This window comes from Cottoperca gobio, unplaced genomic scaffold (genome assembly GCF_900634415.1).
Source record: "Cottoperca gobio unplaced genomic scaffold, fCotGob3.1 fCotGob3_293arrow_ctg1, whole genome shotgun sequence".
Taxonomy (NCBI): Eukaryota; Metazoa; Chordata; class Actinopteri; order Perciformes; family Bovichtidae; genus Cottoperca; species Cottoperca gobio.
The window spans coordinates 42,128-60,000 of NW_021166902.1; the positions used below are offsets into that span (position 1 = coordinate 42,128).

At 42.3% G+C, this 17,873-nt stretch overlaps 4 protein-coding genes across 6 annotated transcripts in view; 3 read left to right on the plus strand and 1 right to left on the minus strand.

Annotated features, from left to right (window-relative positions):
* Nucleotides 1-1,141: 1,141 nt before the first annotated feature.
* On the minus strand, nucleotides 1,142-8,650 carry LOC115005344 (uncharacterized). Of its 3 annotated transcripts, XM_029427116.1 has the most exons (10): nucleotides 8,416-8,649; nucleotides 8,195-8,371; nucleotides 6,076-6,267; nucleotides 5,878-5,997; nucleotides 5,233-5,465; nucleotides 5,032-5,163; nucleotides 3,139-3,326; nucleotides 2,708-2,787; nucleotides 2,515-2,598; nucleotides 1,142-1,374 (listed from the first exon to the last, which is right to left on the minus strand). In XM_029427116.1, the coding sequence occupies exons 2-10, from the start codon at nucleotides 8,337-8,339 to the stop codon at nucleotides 1,217-1,219; spliced, it is 1,332 nt and encodes a 443-aa protein (XP_029282976.1). In that variant the 5' UTR covers nucleotides 8,340-8,371; nucleotides 8,416-8,649; the 3' UTR covers nucleotides 1,142-1,216. The 3 variants fall into 3 exon arrangements, with proteins under 3 accessions (XP_029282976.1, XP_029282977.1, XP_029282978.1); XM_029427117.1 differs by having other exon boundaries at nucleotides 8,195-8,650; XM_029427118.1 differs by lacking the exons at nucleotides 8,195-8,371; nucleotides 8,416-8,649 and adding an exon at nucleotides 7,073-7,536.
* Nucleotides 7,629-13,684, plus strand: setdb2 (SET domain bifurcated histone lysine methyltransferase 2). The gene is given in 13 exon segments (XM_029427121.1): nucleotides 7,629-7,909; nucleotides 8,817-8,930; nucleotides 9,011-9,103; nucleotides 9,318-9,478; nucleotides 9,591-9,734; nucleotides 9,736-9,861; nucleotides 10,097-10,135; nucleotides 10,137-10,426; nucleotides 10,558-10,727; nucleotides 12,127-12,389; nucleotides 12,566-12,751; nucleotides 13,229-13,317; nucleotides 13,435-13,684. Coding segments are annotated over 13 exon segments (1,827 nt in total). The 5' UTR covers nucleotides 7,629-7,875; the 3' UTR covers nucleotides 13,553-13,684.
* A 757-nt stretch (nucleotides 13,685-14,441) lies between these two features.
* On the plus strand, nucleotides 14,442-17,293 carry creg1 (cellular repressor of E1A-stimulated genes 1). Its single transcript, XM_029427119.1, has 4 exons — nucleotides 14,442-14,797; nucleotides 15,777-15,896; nucleotides 15,990-16,103; nucleotides 16,664-17,293. The coding sequence occupies exons 1-4, from the start codon at nucleotides 14,504-14,506 to the stop codon at nucleotides 16,748-16,750; spliced, it is 615 nt and encodes a 204-aa protein (XP_029282979.1). The 5' UTR covers nucleotides 14,442-14,503; the 3' UTR covers nucleotides 16,751-17,293.
* Nucleotides 17,294-17,679: 386 nt separating this feature from the next.
* cd247 (CD247 molecule) overlaps nucleotides 17,680-17,873 on the plus strand; it is a 14,490-nt gene continuing 14,296 nt past the window's right edge. The window contains exon 1 of the mRNA XM_029427134.1: nucleotides 17,680-17,855. Coding sequence (XP_029282994.1) covers nucleotides 17,783-17,855 — 73 coding nt within the window. The 5' untranslated portion in view covers nucleotides 17,680-17,782. The remainder of the gene's footprint in view (nucleotides 17,856-17,873) is intronic.

Here is a 17,873-nt window from a genome sequence, read left to right on the forward strand (position 1 = left end):
CGATGTTTTAGTAAATCTGATATTTTTAGTTTTTCGGACTGTTAGTCAGATGTCACTTTGTCCGTCGGAACAATTACATAAAATACCGGCACGATTTTCATGAAACTGGTTTTCGGGTGTAGCACGGGTGGAGGAAGAAACAAATACATTCTTTATGTCACATCCGAATCTCGGGCCGGATACACGCAACATTTTTATGGAAACAGTCTCCTCAAGTTTTTATGTAGCTAGCTAGCTTTGCAGTAAGATGTTCCAATTTCTTACTAAATATTTGCCGCAAATCAGATGACTAACGCTAAGCTAACAACAGCGCTGAAGCTAGGACAACCAAAGTAAAAACACGACCTCTGTTATCCAAGGAAACCTCATTGTTCACGTTAGCTAACGTGCTAACGTGACTTTAAAGCCGGCCGAGCGACCAGCAGACTTCACAGAGAGGTGAAGATTTTCCAAGATGGATGAAAAGTGAAGAAGAAGAAGGACTGACCTCCGGGGAGCCCAGTGCATGCTGGGATGGAAGCGACGAGAAGCCGCATGAAGAAGAGTCCCCTCGCTGCTCTGCAGACGAACGCCATGTTTGTTCTGATCAAAGGTCAGAAAAACACACAAACCATCCGTTCGTGCACGAGGTCACTGAGCTGCACATTCACGATGTCGAACATTTATTTAAAACTAACATTAAACATATAAATAAATATGACGTCCTTAATGTTCATTATTTAACTTGTATAATAATAATTACTCTTATTTAGAGTAATATGAATATTACCATAGTTCAGTAAAATTATAAAATAACATAAAATGGAAATACTCAAAAGTACAAGTACCTCTAAATTGTGTTTAAGTTGAATAATTAAGTTTAATAATGACCTTTATCTTCAGGTAAATCAGCTCAAATGACTAAATTCAAATTAAAAAATGTATAAAAACCAGAAACATTGACGAGAAGAATCTAAAATATTAATTATATAATAATCATGAAAACAATGAGAAGAATGAATGCACATTATTCTTAATAAATATAAATGTTTGGATTTATTTCCATTAGATTTAATTATGTAAAATAATATTAATATTTGTATTATTAAATAATAAATAATATCAGCATATACATTTTATTTCACACAAACACGAAACAAACTTAATGAAGGAAAAAGTTTTTATTATCAAGTAAAGAATAAACAGAAAAACAGACTTTTATTTTGAAATGTTCTCATTAGTGCTGCATGTCCTGCAGGAGGGGGGGGAGGAGCTCACGGGCATCGCTCAGCTGCTCCCTCCACTTCTGAGGAACGCCCCCCCCCCGAGACCCCCCGTACGCCTCCCCCGCCCCCAGCAGAGCGCCCAGCGCCGCTCCGCGGTTGCAGTTCTCCCCTGAAACACAGAAGGGTACACTGTGAGGAAGAAGGAGAAGAAGAAGTAGGAGAAGGAGGAGAAGAAGAAGAAGAAGAAGAAGGAGGAGGAAGAAGAGAAGGAGGAGAAGAAGAAGAAGAGGAGAAGAAGAGAGGGGAGAAGAATGAAGAAGAAGAAGGAGAAGAAGAAGGAGAAGGAAGAAGAAGCATAACATCCCCATGCTCCCCTAGGCACTCCGCCATCGCCGCCGCCCCCTCTTCTCCTCCTCCGTACTCTCTCTTCTTCTCAGCCTCCGCCCCTCTGTCTCCTCCTCCCTCCTCCTCCCCCGCTTCTCCTTCCGCTCTCCTCCTCCTCTCCTCCTCCCTCCTCTTCTTCTCCTCCTCTCCTCCTTCTCTCTCCTCCCTCCCCCTCCTCCCCCTCCGCCTCCCTCCCTCCTTCTCCTCCTCCTCCCTCCTTCTACTCCTCCTCCTCCTTCTTCTTCTTCTCCTCTCCGCCTCACCCTCCTCGACGCCTCTCAGCAGTCTCCTCCTCCCGCCTTCTTCTTCTTCTCCCTCCTTCTCTCCTCCCCTAACCTCCCTCCCTCTTCTCCTTCTTCTCCTTCTCCTCCTCCTTCTCCTTCTCCCCCTTCTTCTCCCCCCCCTCCTCCTCCTCCCCCTCCTCCCCCTCCTTCTCCCTCTCCTTCTCCTCCCCCTCCTTCTCCTCCTCCCCCTTCTCCTTCCCCTCCTCCTCCTTCTTCTCCTTCTCCTTCTCCTCCTCCTTCTCCTTCTTCTCCTCCTCTCCTTCTCCCTCCCTCCCTCCCTCCTTCTTCTTCTCTCTCCTTCTCCTCCCCCTCCTTCTCCTCCTTCTCCTCCTCCTCCCCCTTCTCCTCCTCCTTCTCCTCCTCCTCCCCCTTCTCCTTCCCCTCCTCCTCCTCCTTCTTCTTCTCCTTCTCCTTCTCCTCCCTCTCCTTCTCCTCCTCCCTCCTTCTTCTCCTTCTCCTCCTCCCTCCCTCCCTCCTTCTTCTCCTTCTCCTCCTCCCTCCCTCCTTCTTCTCCTCCTCCTCCTCCTCCTCTCCTTCTCCTCCTCCCTCCCTCCCTCCTTCTCCCTCTCCTCCTCCTCCCTCTTCTTCTCCTCCTCCCTCCCAGAAGAAGAAGAAGAAGAAGAAGAAGAAGAAGGTCTGACCTCCACAGTTGGTGTTGTTCAGGATTCCTCCCGTCAGGTCGTCGTGGAACTCGTGAGCGAGATAAAAGAGACTGGACAGAGCACCTGGGCGGACAGAGGGGGGGGCAGATCACACTGTAACTTATCAGTACATCACAGGTTCATCAGAACTACAGGGGGGGGGGGCAGAGTGGTGAGATTATAAAGTGAGAACCTTTAGTGTAGCAGGCGACACCCAGATACTGAACAGCGTTCTGATGGACCTGAAGACACTGCTGAGAACCTGCAGGGAACCTGAACACATCACATATATATGTTTATATATGGAAATATATTTATATATATGTATATATAAATATATATACACATATATATATATATACATATATATAAATATATTTATATATATGTATATATATATATATATATATATATATATATATATATATATAAATATATTTATTTATATATATATATATTTATATATATATATATATATATATATATACACATATATGTATATATTTATATATATTTACATTTACATATATTGTATATATTTATATATATATATATTATATATATATATATATATATATATATATATATAAATAGCAATAACTATAATGAGGTGGTGTCTCTGACCTGGCGGCGCGACGGCTGTAGCTCCTGCTGACCTCCCAGGTGTCCAGGCTCCTCAGCGCAAGCTCCGCCTGCTGCCGCACGCTGGCTCCACCCAGCACGGCGTGCAGCGCCCGGCTGTAGAGCGACACGTACCCGGGCACCTTCGGGTGGGGGTGGGTGAGCTTCACGAACTCCACCGCTGCCGACACCTGTGGACAGACGGGGTGGAGCAGACATGAAACAGAACTATATATATATATACAGGACTGTCTCAGAAAATTAGAATATTGTGATAAAGTTCTTTATTTTCTGTAATGCAATTAAAAAAACAAAAATGTCATACATTCTGGATTCATTACAAATCAACTGAAATATTGCAAGCCTTTTATTATTTTAATATTGCTGATTATGGCTTACAGCTTAAGAAAACTCAAATATCCTATCTCTAAATATTAGAATATCATGAAAAAGTATACTAGTAGGGTGTTCAACGAATCACTTGAATCGTCTAATTAACTCGAAACACCTGCAAGGGTTTCCTGAGCCTTGAAAAACACTCAGCTTGGTTCAGTAAACTAAATCACAAGTATGGGGAAGACTGCTGATCTGACTGCTGTCCAGAGGACCATCATTGACACCCTCCATCAGGAGGGTAAGACACAAAAAGAAATGTCTCAAAGAGCAAGCTGTTCACAGAGTGCAGTTTCAAAGCACATCCACAAAAAGTCTGTTGGAAGGGGGAAATGTGGCAGGAAACGCTGCACAACCAAGAGAGATGACCGCAGCCTTAACAGCATTGTGAAGAAGAGTCGCTTCCAGAATTTGGGGGAGCTTCAAAGACAGTGGACTGAAGCTGGAGTCCAGGTATCAAAAGCCACTGTTCACAGACGTGTCCGGGAAATGGGCTACAATAGCCGTATTCCCATGGTCAAGCCACTTCTGAACTCAAGACAACGGAAGAAGCGTCTGACTTGGGCTATGGAAAAGAAGCACTGGACAGTTGCAGAGTGGTCCAAAGTCCTCTTTTCAGACGAAAGCAAGTTTTGTATTTCATTTGGAAGTCAAGGCGCCAGAGTCTGGAGAAAGGCTGGAGAGGAGCAAAATCCAAGTTGCTTGAAATCCAGTGTGAAGTTCCCACAGTCAGCGATGGTTTGGGGAGCCATGTCAGCTGCTGGTGTTGGTCCACTGTGTTTCATCAAGCCCAGAGTAAATGCAGCTGTGTACCAAGAGATTTTAGAGCACTACATGCTTTCCGTCTGCTGAAAAGCTCTATGAAGATGAGGAATTCATTTTCCAGCATGATCTGGCACCTGCCCACAGTGCCAAAACCACCAGTAACTGGTGTACTGACCATGGCATTACTGTCCTCGATTGGCCTGCCAATTCCCCTGACCTGAACCCCATAGAGAATATGTGGGGTATTGTGAAGAAGAAGCTGAAAGACACCAGACCCAACAATGCTAATGAGCTAAAGGCCGCTATTGAAGCATCCTGGGCATCCATAACACCTCAGCAATGCCACAGGCTGATTGCCTCCATGCCACGCCGCACTGATGCAGTAATCCGTGCAAAAGGATTCCCAACCAAGTACTGAGTGCATTAATGGACATTTTCAAATGTTTGATTTTGTTTTGCTGTTATAAATCTTTTTTTTTACTTGGTCTGAGGAACTATTCTAATTTTTTGAGATAGGATTTTTGAGTTTTCTTAAGCTGTAAGCCATAATCAGCAATATTAAAATAATAAAAGGCTTGCAATATTTCAGTTGATTTGTAATGAATCCAGAATGCATGACATTTTTGTTTTTTTAATTGCATTACAGAAAATAAAGAACTTTATCACAATATTCTAATTTTCTGAGACAGTCCTGTACATATATAAGATATAATATATATATATATAGTCTCCACCCACAGCCTGCTCCTGGCTGGCGGACAGCAGGACGAAGGGGAGGATCATGGGAAGGCAGCCGATGGCGTCCAGCTGGCTGTCGGGGAAGGAGGAGCTCAGTGCGCGGCTGCTGCGCTTCTCTGCGAACTCCAGAACCTGGAAACAAACAGAAAGCGGTAAAAACAGAAACACCGCGATATCTGCGGCAGGGTGCGTTTGATTTACCTGCCGGGGCGAGGTGGGCCTGCTGTCCTGCCAGCTGGCGAAGAAGGAGCGGTGAAAGGACTCAGCGTAGGTGTCGCGGTGCGAGCCGGGCGTGGTCAGGAAGTGCACGTAGTCCGACAGCACGGCGGCGCGGGCGTCCGGCTGCGAGACGTCCAGGAAGCGTCCGGAGACGAGCGAGCGGGCGGCACGCAGCGAGCAGAGCACGTTCAGCGTGTTGTCCCCCGCACGCAGACCTGACGTATTATATCATTCATTTACTTTTATGATATATTATAATTATAATATATAATATCTATAATATTATATATCTATAATATTATATATATATAATATTATATATGTACACTATATATCTTTATAGAGAAGATATATATTATATATTTAGAATATAATATATATATATTATTATTATATATATAATTATATATATATAATATTATATATATAATATTATATATATATATACATATAATATATATATATTATATATATATATATATATATACATCCATATATTATTTATATCATATTATATATATATATCTCTATACTATATAATAAATATAATATACTATACTCTATATATATCTATCCTATTATAATAACATATATATATCATATATATTTCTTTATGTACAGCAGCACCTTGGTGGTAGTGCACGGCTCCTCTGGACGTCCACAGCTCCAGTTTGTCGTGCAGAATCACGTTTCCGACCACGTCGGGCCGCTTGGCGCTGGACGACGCGGCGCTGCGACCGCTGCCGGCTGCAACACAAACGGGAAGTTGAGAATAAAAGTAACGTACGTTTCTAGTACAACATGTTTATTGACGCGGCGCTGCACCGGTGCTGGAGAGGCCGAGGATGCTGGACGGGTGTTTATTTCTGGGCGAAGTGAAGCTTGAGATCCAGCCTCCGAAGTCCCTCCGGATGTCGTCCACGTTGTAGTACCAGTGCACCGGCATGGACATGGCGTCCGCCGCACACATCCCCCACAAGGCATCTCTCACCGCCTGCCGCACCTGAGACATCTCACCTGAGGAGCATAAGGAACCACAATGTTTAAAAGACATATAATAAATAAATAAATGTCTAAATATTATTCAAATACCCTCATTTTAAAATAAAACATTATTTAAAAAACTAAACAAAAAACAAATACCAATTATAATAAAAGACATAGATATAGACATGAATAAAATAAAAATATGTAAATAAACAATAATGAACAAATGTATAAAAATAATGAAGAAAAAACAAAATAAAATAAAACAGGAACAAGAAAATAATTACTTTAGTCTCGTTAGTGAGTACCTGCAGAGCTTCATGTTATTATATTATATTATATAATATTATATTATATTTAGTCTCGTTAGTGAGTACCTGCAGAGCTTCATGTTATTATATTATATTATATAATATTATATTATATTTAGTCTCGTTAGTGAGTACCTACAGAGCTTCATGTTATTATATTATATTATATAATATTATATTTAGTCTCGTTAGTGAGTACCTGCAGAGCTTCATGTTATTATATTATATTATATAATATTATATTATATTTAGTCTCGTTAGTGAGTACCTGTAGAGCTTCATGTTATTATATTATATTATATAATATTATATTTAGTCTCGTTAGTGAGTACCTGCAGAGCTTCATGTTATTATATTATATTATATAATATTATATTTAGTCTCGTTAGTGAGTACCTGCAGAGCTTCATGTTATTTTATTATATTATATAATATTATATTATATTTAGTCTCGTTAGTGAGTACCTGCAGAGCTTCATGTTATTATAGTATATTTAGTGTAGTATTTAGTATATTTATCTCACCTGTCATGGAGCCAGTCGACCCTGTTGTGAATGAATCCGCATTTTAAACTTGCATAACTTCATTATTAGCCTGTTACAAAACTACACAGGAAGTGGTTAACGTTAGCATCTTCATGCTAACATAACTAAATATCTGTAACCGCTCGTTTGAACTGTTTACAGTTTGTATATGTGTCAGGATGGGTTTCCGGACATGAGAAGGTTCATACAAAGTTATTATTTGTTCATTAAGACGCTATAAGAGTTATTAAACGTGCATGTTTGTTCGTAACCGCCTCTACGAAACTACTAGTACGGTAGTCGATGTAGGTCAACTCAAAAAGCGAAGGGAACATGGGGTTATTTGGGCCCCGAGTCAGGTTTACCAGGCAGATACACTGCGGTCAGTGAACGGATACATTCTTAAAGTTTTATTAAAATTTGGTTCATGTACAAAATATAATGTAATCCAACATTCATCTTGTGTATGTAACCAAACATTAAGACTTCAAAAATTACCTGACAAACAAAATCAGGGCACATTTTGGCCGTAAGTTAGCTACGGCGCCCGTTGAGGACCAATATATACGGACATTCATTAAAATGCGAATGCGTAATAACGCTAGTAGATAATGTGAAGAATATTATACGCTATATGTTGAATAACCGTTCAAAAAGACATTACCGATCCGGTTTACGTTAATGATTCACGGTGGATGTTCGGTTGTTAGCATCGTTATAAGCTAACAGCTAAGTGTTGTTTTTAGCAGGCTGAGCTAAACTAAGCTAGTTAGCTGCGAGCTAACAGGCTGAAACTGGTGGAAATGGAAGAATATTCGTTAGATCCGCAAGATGTCGGTAAGAATAAATGTTTTTATGTCGTTATGTTGGTTTCATTATGTTGTGTCGTACAGAAGATATTAAAGCATTTGAACGCAACTTTATGGTGCACTTTTTAAGAATAACACGTCTCTGAGTACTAATAGCAGTATCAGTGTTGCATTGAACAGGTGCTCTTTTATTAAATAAACTAAACGCTTACGTTATTTATCTCATTTATGTGCACGTGTCAGTGTTTACTGCACGGGCGTCAAACTCCGGGCGATTACATCCGGTCGCGAGAACATATCATATCTGTCATACCTGGCCCGCCGGTCTTTAAATCAATGCATAGCACAACCACAGGAAACACATCTGAGGAAGAATCTAAGTGTGGAAGCAAAGAGAAACACAGCACAGATCTCTGGGACGATGTGAGCTGGACTGTGTGTGCGACACAACGAAGCATCTCACAGTTAAACAGCTTCAGGGTGATCAGACATGTGTGTGTGTGATCAGACGTGTGTGTGTGTGATCAGACATGCGTGTGTGTGATCAGACATGTGTGATGCCGAGCTGCCTGTGGGAGACTCTGGTGCAGAAGGAAACTTTGGTCACTGCGTGTTTCCGAACACTGACACACATCTCCCCCGCTGTGTTCCCGACTGATTCTGCTGATCCACTGAGAGACTTTGCAGCTCAGACATTTAAAGTGAACTGCTCAGCAACCCGTTTGCAGTCGACTTAAATATGTTCCGTATCTTTTTGCACTTTATCCAACATGTGTATCCTGTTCAGTAAATGTGTGTCTGGCCCTCGACGTAGTCCCAGCTAACTGTTGCGTCTCTAAGTGAAAGTATTATTAAAAGTGATAAGCGTTAAAGTAATATGAAGGAAGTTTCAGAAAGCAGTTTCTTCACAATAACCCCCCCCCGCTGTGTTTCAGAGCGGGCGAAGGCCTTCTGGGCGGAGGAGGACGTGGATCAGCTGTTTATCGGAATCTTTGACTTCCTGGATCACCTGAAGAGAGTCCTGAAGAAGAACACGGCCACAGATAAAGGTCGGACTCTCTGCTGCAGCTCTTCTTCGGTGGTAACAGACTTCCTGTTTACTAACTGGGACTTCCTGTTGTGTGTTCAGAGTATGTTCAGGGCCTAAAGCTGCTCGAGTGTCTGGACTCCCCCCCGGCCGCGGCTCAGGACTCTTCCGTGGTGCAGGTGGTCATCGGCTCAGGTGAACTCGCGCTCTTATTCTGAAAGTCACCAGTGTAAACCACACTGTGCTTCTGAAATTCAAAATATTTTCTAATTCATAGATTCTGGATTTCTCAACGAGGACACAAAATATTAGTTAAAATAAATGAATCTGTTTATTTAGTTCTGAAAACAATGAGAGGAAAAGAAGAGACCAGGGACGTGTCTTATTTTGGTGGTGTCTTCCTGTCCAGATGAGCTGCTGCCGGCTGAGTTCTCTCCACCCCCCTCTTCCTCCCCCCCTCTCTCTCCCTCCTCTGGGCCGTGCAGCGCTGCAGCGCTCCCCCCAGGAAGAGAGGAGCTGCTGCCCCCTCTGACCCCCCTGCTGCTGTACCAGCCACACACCTGCTGCAAGGTACACATACAGAGACACACTCACACACACACACACACACACACACACACACACAGAGACACACAGAGAGACAAACACACACACACTGCTCATGGCTATAATTTCCTTCCAGTCCTGCTTGCCCAGTTTACCCAGCATGCCTCAGTGCGCCCCTGCGTTCTGGGGTCAGAACCCCCTGAAGGTGCCGCTGCTCTGCGGCTTTAAGAGGCTGAGCGCCGTGCCGCTGATGACGTCATGTGGAGAGGGGGCGGAAGCCTGCCGCCTGTGAGGATGGCGAGGAGGACTGGGACGTCCTGTACAAAGCCCCGTGCGGGCAGAGCCTCCGTAACCACGACGACGTGATGCGTTTCCTGTTGGCCTCGGAGAGCTACGACCTCCTGCAGGTCGGTGGTGATGCGTTCAAGGACCAGTACGTCAATTTGTAAATACTGAGATGGTTTATTATTTATGAAGTGCCTTTTAAAACAGATCTTTAAATGTAAAACTGTTATCGTGTTTCTATTCTGTATTTATATGTTTAAAGTTTATTCTTCATATTTTATGTTCATGGCTTGTAGTTCTTTGCTTTTATCTTTATTTCCTCTTCATGTGTTTATTATAATGTAAACTCTGATGCAGGTCGACTTCTTCACCTTTAACCCGTCCGTCCGGTTGGACCCCCCCCCCTGCAGCGGGCCCCCGGCAGCCGGAGATGGACCTGAGTCGTGGCGTTGAGCCCACGCCGGTGCAGCTGTGCGTCGGGGACGGTGGCACCCGACCCCCTGAGTTCCGCTACAGGAAGGAGCGCTGGCCGCACGGCTGCTTCCTGACCCGCGGGCCCACGCTGTTCCACGCCTGCTGCGACTGCACCGATGGCTGCAGTGACGCTCAGCGCTGCGCCTGCATCGCCATGAACAGAGGGGGGCGCCACTACAGTCACCACAGGCTGACCGAGCCCGTACCGTCAGGGTGAGACTGTCAATAAAGTTTATTAGTGTGTATATATATTTATTTGAGGCATTTAGAGAAATTTCTGCATGAAAATGACTCATAATTCATATGTGTGTGTGTGTGTGTGTGTGTGTGTGTGTGTGTGTCAGTGTGTATGAGTGTGGCCCATGGTGTGGGTGTGTGCGTGCTCGCTGTCAGAACCGGCCGGTGCAGCGGGGCATCAGAGTCCGTCTGCAGGTGTTCAGGACCGACAGCCGCGGCTGGGCCGTACGCTGCCGGGACGACCTCGACTGCGGCACGTTTGTCTGCATGTACGCAGGTGAGAGGAAGTTTGTGTGTCAGGCTCTGGTGTACAACGTAAACAGGAAGTGTGTGTGTCAGGCTCTGGTGTATAAAGTAGACAGGAAGTGTGTGTCAGGCTCTAGTGTATAAAGTAAACAGGAAGTGTGTGTGTCAGGCTCTGGTGTATAAAGTAGACAGGAAGTGTGTGTGTCAGGCTCTGGTGTATAAAGTAAACAGGAAGTGTGTGTGTCAGACTGGTGTATAAAGTAGACAGGAAGTGCGTGTCAGGCTCTGGTGTATAAAGTAAACAGGAAGTGTGTGTCAGGCTCTGGTGTATAAAGTAAACGGGAAGTGTGTGTGTCAGGCTCTGGTGTATAAAGTAAACAGGAAGTGTGTGTGTCAGGCTCTGGTGTATAAAGTAGACAGGAAGTGTGTGTGTCAGGCTCTGGTGTATAAAGTAAACAGGAAGTGTGTGTGTCAGGCTCTGGTGTATAAAGTAGACAGGAAGTGTGTGTCAGGCTCTGGTGTATAAAGTAAACAGGAAGTGTGTGTGTCAGGTTCTGGTGTATAAAGTAAACAGGAAGTGTGTGTCAGGCTCTGGTGTATAAAGTAAACGGGAAGTGTGTGTGTCAGGCTCTGGTGTATAAAGTAAACAGGAAGTGTGTGTGTCAGGCTCTGGTGTATAAAGTAGACAGGAAGTGTGTGTGTCAGGCTCTGGTGTATAAAGTAAACAGGAAGTGTGTGTGTCAGGCTCTGGTGTATAAAGTAGACAGGAAGTGTGTGTCAGGCTCTGGTGTATAAAGTAAACAGGAAGTGTGTGTGTCAGGCTCTGGTGTATAAAGTAAACAGGAAGTGTGTGTCAGGCTCTGGTGTATAAAGTAAACGGGAAGTGTGTGTGTCAGGCTCTGGTGTATAAAGTAAACAGGAAGTGTGTGTGTCAGGCTCTGGTGTATAAAGTAGACAGGAAGTGTGTGTGTCAGGCTCTGGTGTATAAAGTAAACAGGAAGTGTGTGTGTCAGGCTCTGGTGTATAAAGTAGACAGGAAGTGTGTGTCAGGCTCTGGTGTATAAAGTAAACAGGAAGTGTGTGTGTCAGGCTCTGGTGTATAAAGTAAACAGGAAGTGTGTGTGTCAGGCTCTGGTGTATAAAGTAGACAGGAAGTGTGTGTCAGGCTCTGGTGTATAAAGTAAACAGGAAGTGTGTGTGTCAGGCTCTGGTGTATAAAGTAAACAGGAAGTGTGTGTGTCAGACTGGTGTATAAAGTAGACAGGAAGTGCGTGTCAGGCTCTGGTGTATAAAGTAAACAGGAAGTGTGTGTCAGGCTCTGGTGTATAAAGTAAACAGGAAGTGTGTGTGTCAGGTTCTGGTGTATAAAGTAAACAGGAAGTGTGTGTGTCAGGCTCTGGTGTATAAAGTAAACAGGAAGTGTGTTTCAGGCGTGATGCTGCGGAGGCTCCAGAGCCCCTCTGAGGCTCCGCCCCCGAAGATGACGAGGGCCGACCTCCCGTCTGACGACGAGGTTGAGGTGGTCACCGAGTGGCTGCCCCCTCCCGTGCTGGAGAGCCGCAGCACCGTGTTGGAGCCAGTGGCTCCAACTGCCACGCCCACCTCGCCACCTCTGCACGTCCCCGTCATCCAGAGGCCCGACAACACCGGCGCCTCCGGAGACCAGGTTCACTGCACACGTCTGCATGTTTGTGTGTGACGGAAAAGAGAAAGTTCAAAATAAAACTTTATTAAAATTAATTATTATAAAAAATATATAAATTAGAATAGTAATAATAATAATAGTCTCGGTCCAACAGTCGACATTTAAAAATCTCCTTCAAATACTTCCCTGCGTTGGTACTTTAACTGCACTGCTTTGGCTCGTAGGCCGGCGGTGAGGCCCCCCCCCCTCCGCCTGCAGGGGAGTCAGGTGACCCGGCCCCCCCTCCGGTGATCCACGGCGTGAACGGCACGGAGACGAAGAGCCAGAAGAGTTTAAAGAGAGCGATGAAGGTGGAGGACGTTTACTTCCTGGACGCCAGCAAGGAGGGAAACGTGAGCCGCTTCATAAACGTGAGAGGTTACACACGTTCAGGAAGAACTACAAACACTTACAAAAACTACAAACACATTTAAAACACATTTTTTTTACCAGGAAAAGGACTTTATTCTTGTAATATTCTGATTAATTTTATTATTATAAGTTTATTCTCGTCACAGGAAATGCATATTTTCAAAATAATTGTTTTATTTAATTTGATATGTGTGAATGAAACATCAGGATTTATATTTAATTTAGTTTTACGATGAAAATAAAGGAAACTTTGTTTTAATTCTCAATATCATGTTTTGAATTTAGAAATTAGAAAATGTTGAATTAGAATTTAGAAATGATTTTTTTGTGATATTATGACTCCTGAAAATTATATATATATATTATAAAACTATATTTAAATATAATAATAATTTAATTCTGACTTTCTTTTCTCGTATCTTATTTATGAACATTACAACTTCATTAGTTTAAAGGACGTGTTCCCTCTCTGACAGCACGGCTGTGATCCCAACTTGTTCGTCCAGAACGTCTTCACCGACTCCCACGACCCCGGCTTCCCCGTCGTCGCCTTCTTCACCAGCAGGTGAGGAGGAGGAGGAGGAGGAGGAGGAGGAGGAGGAGGAGGAGGAGGAGGAGGAGGAGGAGGAGGAGGAGTGATGGTTGTTACTGTTTGTTAAATAAAGTTTTTCCTCTCCGTCAGGGTTGTGAAGGCCGGCGCGGAGCTGACCTGGAACTACTCGTCCGACACGCATAGTAAACCCGAGGTGCCGTGTGTGTGTAACACGTGTGAGGTCAAAGGTCAAGGTGAAACACTGTAGCCCCCCCACCACGTTTCATACATTCAACAAACACAACACACCTTTTCTACGAACGTGCTGAATTATAACGGTTTGAAAAGTTCTGTACACATTTTGTTTTTCTAAATAAATGGATCCCATTTTTCAAATCGATTTTGGCTGTTTTATTTTGAAAGGTTGATTTCAGAGTTCGAGGTCAAATGTTTGTAATTTGAGCTTTTATTTTGATACTCCAAGGCATACGTTGAGAAATGTCCGTTATACTGCTTAAATTAGCACAGACGTTGAGCTAAAAGGACTGAATTCTAGATATATTGACCTTATTCTAATTAAATGAATACTTTACTTTACTTTAATACTGATCTAATTGTCATCGTATGACTTTGTCTGAAAATTACAACTTTATTCCTGTTTAAATTTGAATTTCTTTTTAAAATAGTAAAACAACTTAATTCTCTTTATATTGTGACTTTATTCTACAACTAGATTTTTTATAACTATTATAAGTTTGTGGCTTTTTTCTACAAATAACGAAAATTATTCATCAAAGTTTGATTTAATTAATCATCTTGTAAAATGTAGATATATCTAAAATGGACTTTATTCTTACAATCATGTGATCTATGTTTTAATTATACTTTTATTCTCAAGGTTTTTTGTAGAAATTACTTTTCTACAACTTTAGACATTTTATTTGCCTTTTTTTAGATATAAAAGGGACTAATCTCAAAATATTGTTCTTTATTCTCATAAAATAATCATTTACAACAAGTTCTAAATTTAGTCTCGTAGTATCAGGTTATAACTGTCGCTGCGGCTTTTGTTTTGAAACTCTTACGCGGGCATTTAGCAAGAAAGACTTCCTGTTATAACCGTCGCTGCGGCTTTTATTGTGAAACTCCCTCCCGGATCCCCGCGTGTTGTTTATATGTGGTCCAGACACCGACTCCTCTTCAGACACTCTATCCGACCATGAGAGCTCCTCTGCGGGCTTCGTGTGGGCTCCTCCTCGGCCTCCTCTGGGCCTCCCTCTGCGCGTCCTCCTGCCGGGTCCGAATCCCCCCCCACGATCAGGTGGCCCGGGTCGCCCGCTTCGTCGCCCACCAGTGTGACTGGGCCTCCATGGCCACCATCTCCACCCACAAGCCGGTGGTGGGGCAGCCGTTCTCCAACGCCTTCTCTGTCAGCGACGGGCCGGAGGGCTCCGGTACCGGGGTGCCCTACATGTACCTGACCCGCATGGAGATCTCGGTGCAGGACCTGCAGGTGACGTAGTGCACGTGACGTTGCTGCATGTAGTTAAACAGCTTTAGACATTTAAAACTTTACTAAAAACTATAGAGGCTAATTAATGTGTTGTATGTTCTCATATTATTTCTACAGCGTTATTTATAATAACACTGATTTAAAAAGCCAGAAAACTAATTTAATAATTATATATAATTAATTCCCAAGAGAGTAAAAACACAAAGTGTTCTGTATCTGTAGAGGGTTACTTCATTACCACTTCATGGTACTTTGAATATGTTATGGGACTCTATTATAATAATAATAATAATAATAATAATAATAATAATAATAATAATAATAATAATAGTAATAATAGTAATATAGGGACTTTTTCTCTCACAATTTAGTTTAAAATGAATGAATGTATTTTAATAATGATAAATAAGTTGATCATACAGTTTAGTGTTTATGCAACAAAGTGACTCAGCAGTTTGTCTTCAGAGTGACTCGGCAGTCATGTGACTCGGCAGAACACAGTGAAGTGTTGCAAGAACAACTTTAAGTGGAACATTTACCAGAAAGATTTAATATTTGAAACTGAGAGAACGTCATTTATTTATGTTGAAATAGTTTCTTCAGAGCGGTGTGGTGTGTTCAGACATGTTTAATAACTCCTGTAATGTCGAAGCGTCTGCAGAAGCTTCATAAACTGTTTCTCCAGTTTTAAGACACTTCCTACATCCTGGTGCTTTTACTCTGTATTTGAAGGATGAAGGATTTTAGTCCTGAACGTCTGGATCTTAAGTTCTCACAGAAACAAGCTGACAGACGTTAGCGGCAGCCGAACAGCGTGCAGGAGGAACTCTGATGTTTAACCTTTGAATCAGAGGAGAGAAGAACTCCCATGATGCACCACTGCTGCACCACCACATCAAACTCCCATGATGCACTGCTGCTGCACCACCACAAACTCCCATGATGCACCGCTGTCTACTGATTGTTGTCTTGTTTGCAGGTGAGCGCGGCGGCGTCTCTCTCCATGTCTCTGGCTCAGACGCCGTACTGCAGGCAGCAGGGATTCGACCCTCAGAGTCCTCTGTGCGCCCACATCATCCTGTCTGGATGTGTGCAGGAGGTACACACACACACACACACACACACACACACACACACACACCCACCTGTGTACCCAGGTGAGAGCTCACTAACCCCCCCCCGTGTTGTGCAGGTGAACGGCACGGAGGCAGAGTTTGCGAAGAAATCTCTGTTCAGTCGACACCCGGAGATGATGGACTGGCCGTCTGATCACAACTGGTTCTTCGCCAAGTTCAACATCACACAGGTGCATGATGCTAATGATGCTACTATAATGTGTGTATGTGTATATAATGAAAGGTTCAAAGGTCAGGGGACCTCTGAGTGAACGACTCATCTGAACCCGTTAGCTGCGTATTATTATTTTAATAAAAAACTAACTTTTATAATCCTGAGACTAATTAATTATTTAAAGTGGAAACCCTCTTAAGTTTTCATTATTGTTATTATTATTATTGTTATTATTATTATTTGTCCTTCGTTAAGGAAATAGCTCAATCATCTCAAACTGAGGAAAAATAATATTGATTAATGTTGCTAATATTAATGCTAATATTAATGCTAATATTAATGCTAATAATAATAATAATAATAATAATGCTAATGGTACTTATGTTGTTTCTACTGCTTCTCACAGCAGGTTTAACTAAATAAACCAAACTCAATGCATTGTTTTCAACATTTAAGCAGCTTTTGATTTGCTGCAGACATTTCAGTAACCGGATCTTCCTATTGGTCCAAATGTAACGTTCCTTCATGAGCCAATCAGAAGTCTGGTTAACGTCCACTTCCTGCTCCGTGTTTCAGGTGTGGGTGTTGGATTATTTTGGCGGGGTGAAGACCGTGACCCCGGAGGAATACTTCCAGGCCGCGCTGCACAGGAAGCACCACTGACGCTCCAGCTGCTGGTTCATGTAGTTCTTTTTCTTCTGTTTGTAGTCCTGTAACACGTGGACTACAAGAAGCTTTAGCAGTGACTCTCAGGATAACAAATATAAATGTGTGTGAAACTATTATTGTCATTATCTCACTTTGCTTTGGTTTTGTGTGCACCAAACTTCATTCACTGAAACTAAGATTTAAGCTGAGTGATTTCTAATTTAAAGCAACAACAAACTGCACTTTTTATAACTTTATCAAAGACGAACTGAGATTCTGACGTGGAAACAGCCATAAATAATCACATGTATGATTTAGATTTAGACTTTTATTATTGGCTGGATATTCTAATTATTTCCACTAAAACAGCTGATGAAATAAATCATCTCTGATAACCAGATTAAATAGATTCTATAAATATCTTTCATGAGCAACACTTTGCTTCTGATGAGAAATGCGTTTATATAATATCTTTGCAAGACTTTGCTGTGAAATTATATTTTTGAGAAAATGTTAAAGATGATTTGTATAAATAAAGTTTGTGTTAAAAAACTAAAATTCCCCTTTGTTGCATAATTTATTTTATTGTTTCTAGATTTAACCTTTGTGGTAATATATATATATATATATATATATATATATATATATATATATATATATATATATATAATACATAAACATCAAACTGCTTCAAATGTTTCTATTTATCTTAAAGTATTTTTATATATCTTTCACATTTTATTGTATTTATTTTTCTATTCCAAACTTTAGCTTGTATTTTTATTTCTTTATTTTTGTTTTTATGTTTTCTTGAGTAAAAACCTTCATAATGTAATGTAATGTAATGTAATGTAATGTATTATGATGTGATGTGATGTGTGGGAGTTTGTTCTCAAAGTCTGTGTGTCACCTGTCAGCAGCGCGTCACCACTTCCTGTCCCACTTACAGGCGGCTCGCAGCAGAAGGAGAAGAAGAAGAAGAAGAAGAAGAAGAAGAAGAACGAGAAGAACGAGAAGAACGAGAAGAACGAGGCTCTCCTCCAGAACATGGTGTGTTTCCTCAGGATGGAGGTCTGGACGTCTGTGCTGCTGCTGCTGGCCGCCCTGCTCCCCCCCTCAGGTAACACTCAGGATTTGA

Bases quoted from the DNA above. Each gene is read 5' to 3' on its own strand.
- LOC115005344 (XM_029427117.1), bottom strand. From the start codon at position 8,339: ATGCTTCGTTGTGTCGCACACACAGTCCAGCTCACATCGTCCCAGAGA. The intron at 5,998-6,075 runs GTGCAGCGCCGC...TTTGTGTTGCAG, and splicing joins CCTCGGCCTCTCCAGCACCG to CCGGCAGCGGTCGCAGCGCC. The intron at 5,466-5,877 runs GTGCTGCTGTAC...ATAATACGTCAG, and splicing joins AGCCGTGCACTACCACCAAG to GTCTGCGTGCGGGGGACAAC.
- creg1 (XM_029427119.1), top strand. From the start codon at position 14,504: ATGAGAGCTCCTCTGCGGGCTTCGTGTGGGCTCCTCCTCGGCCTCCTC. The intron at 14,798-15,776 runs GTGACGTAGTGC...TCTTGTTTGCAG, and splicing joins TCTCGGTGCAGGACCTGCAG to GTGAGCGCGGCGGCGTCTCT. The intron at 15,897-15,989 runs GTACACACACAC...CGTGTTGTGCAG, and splicing joins TGTCTGGATGTGTGCAGGAG to GTGAACGGCACGGAGGCAGA.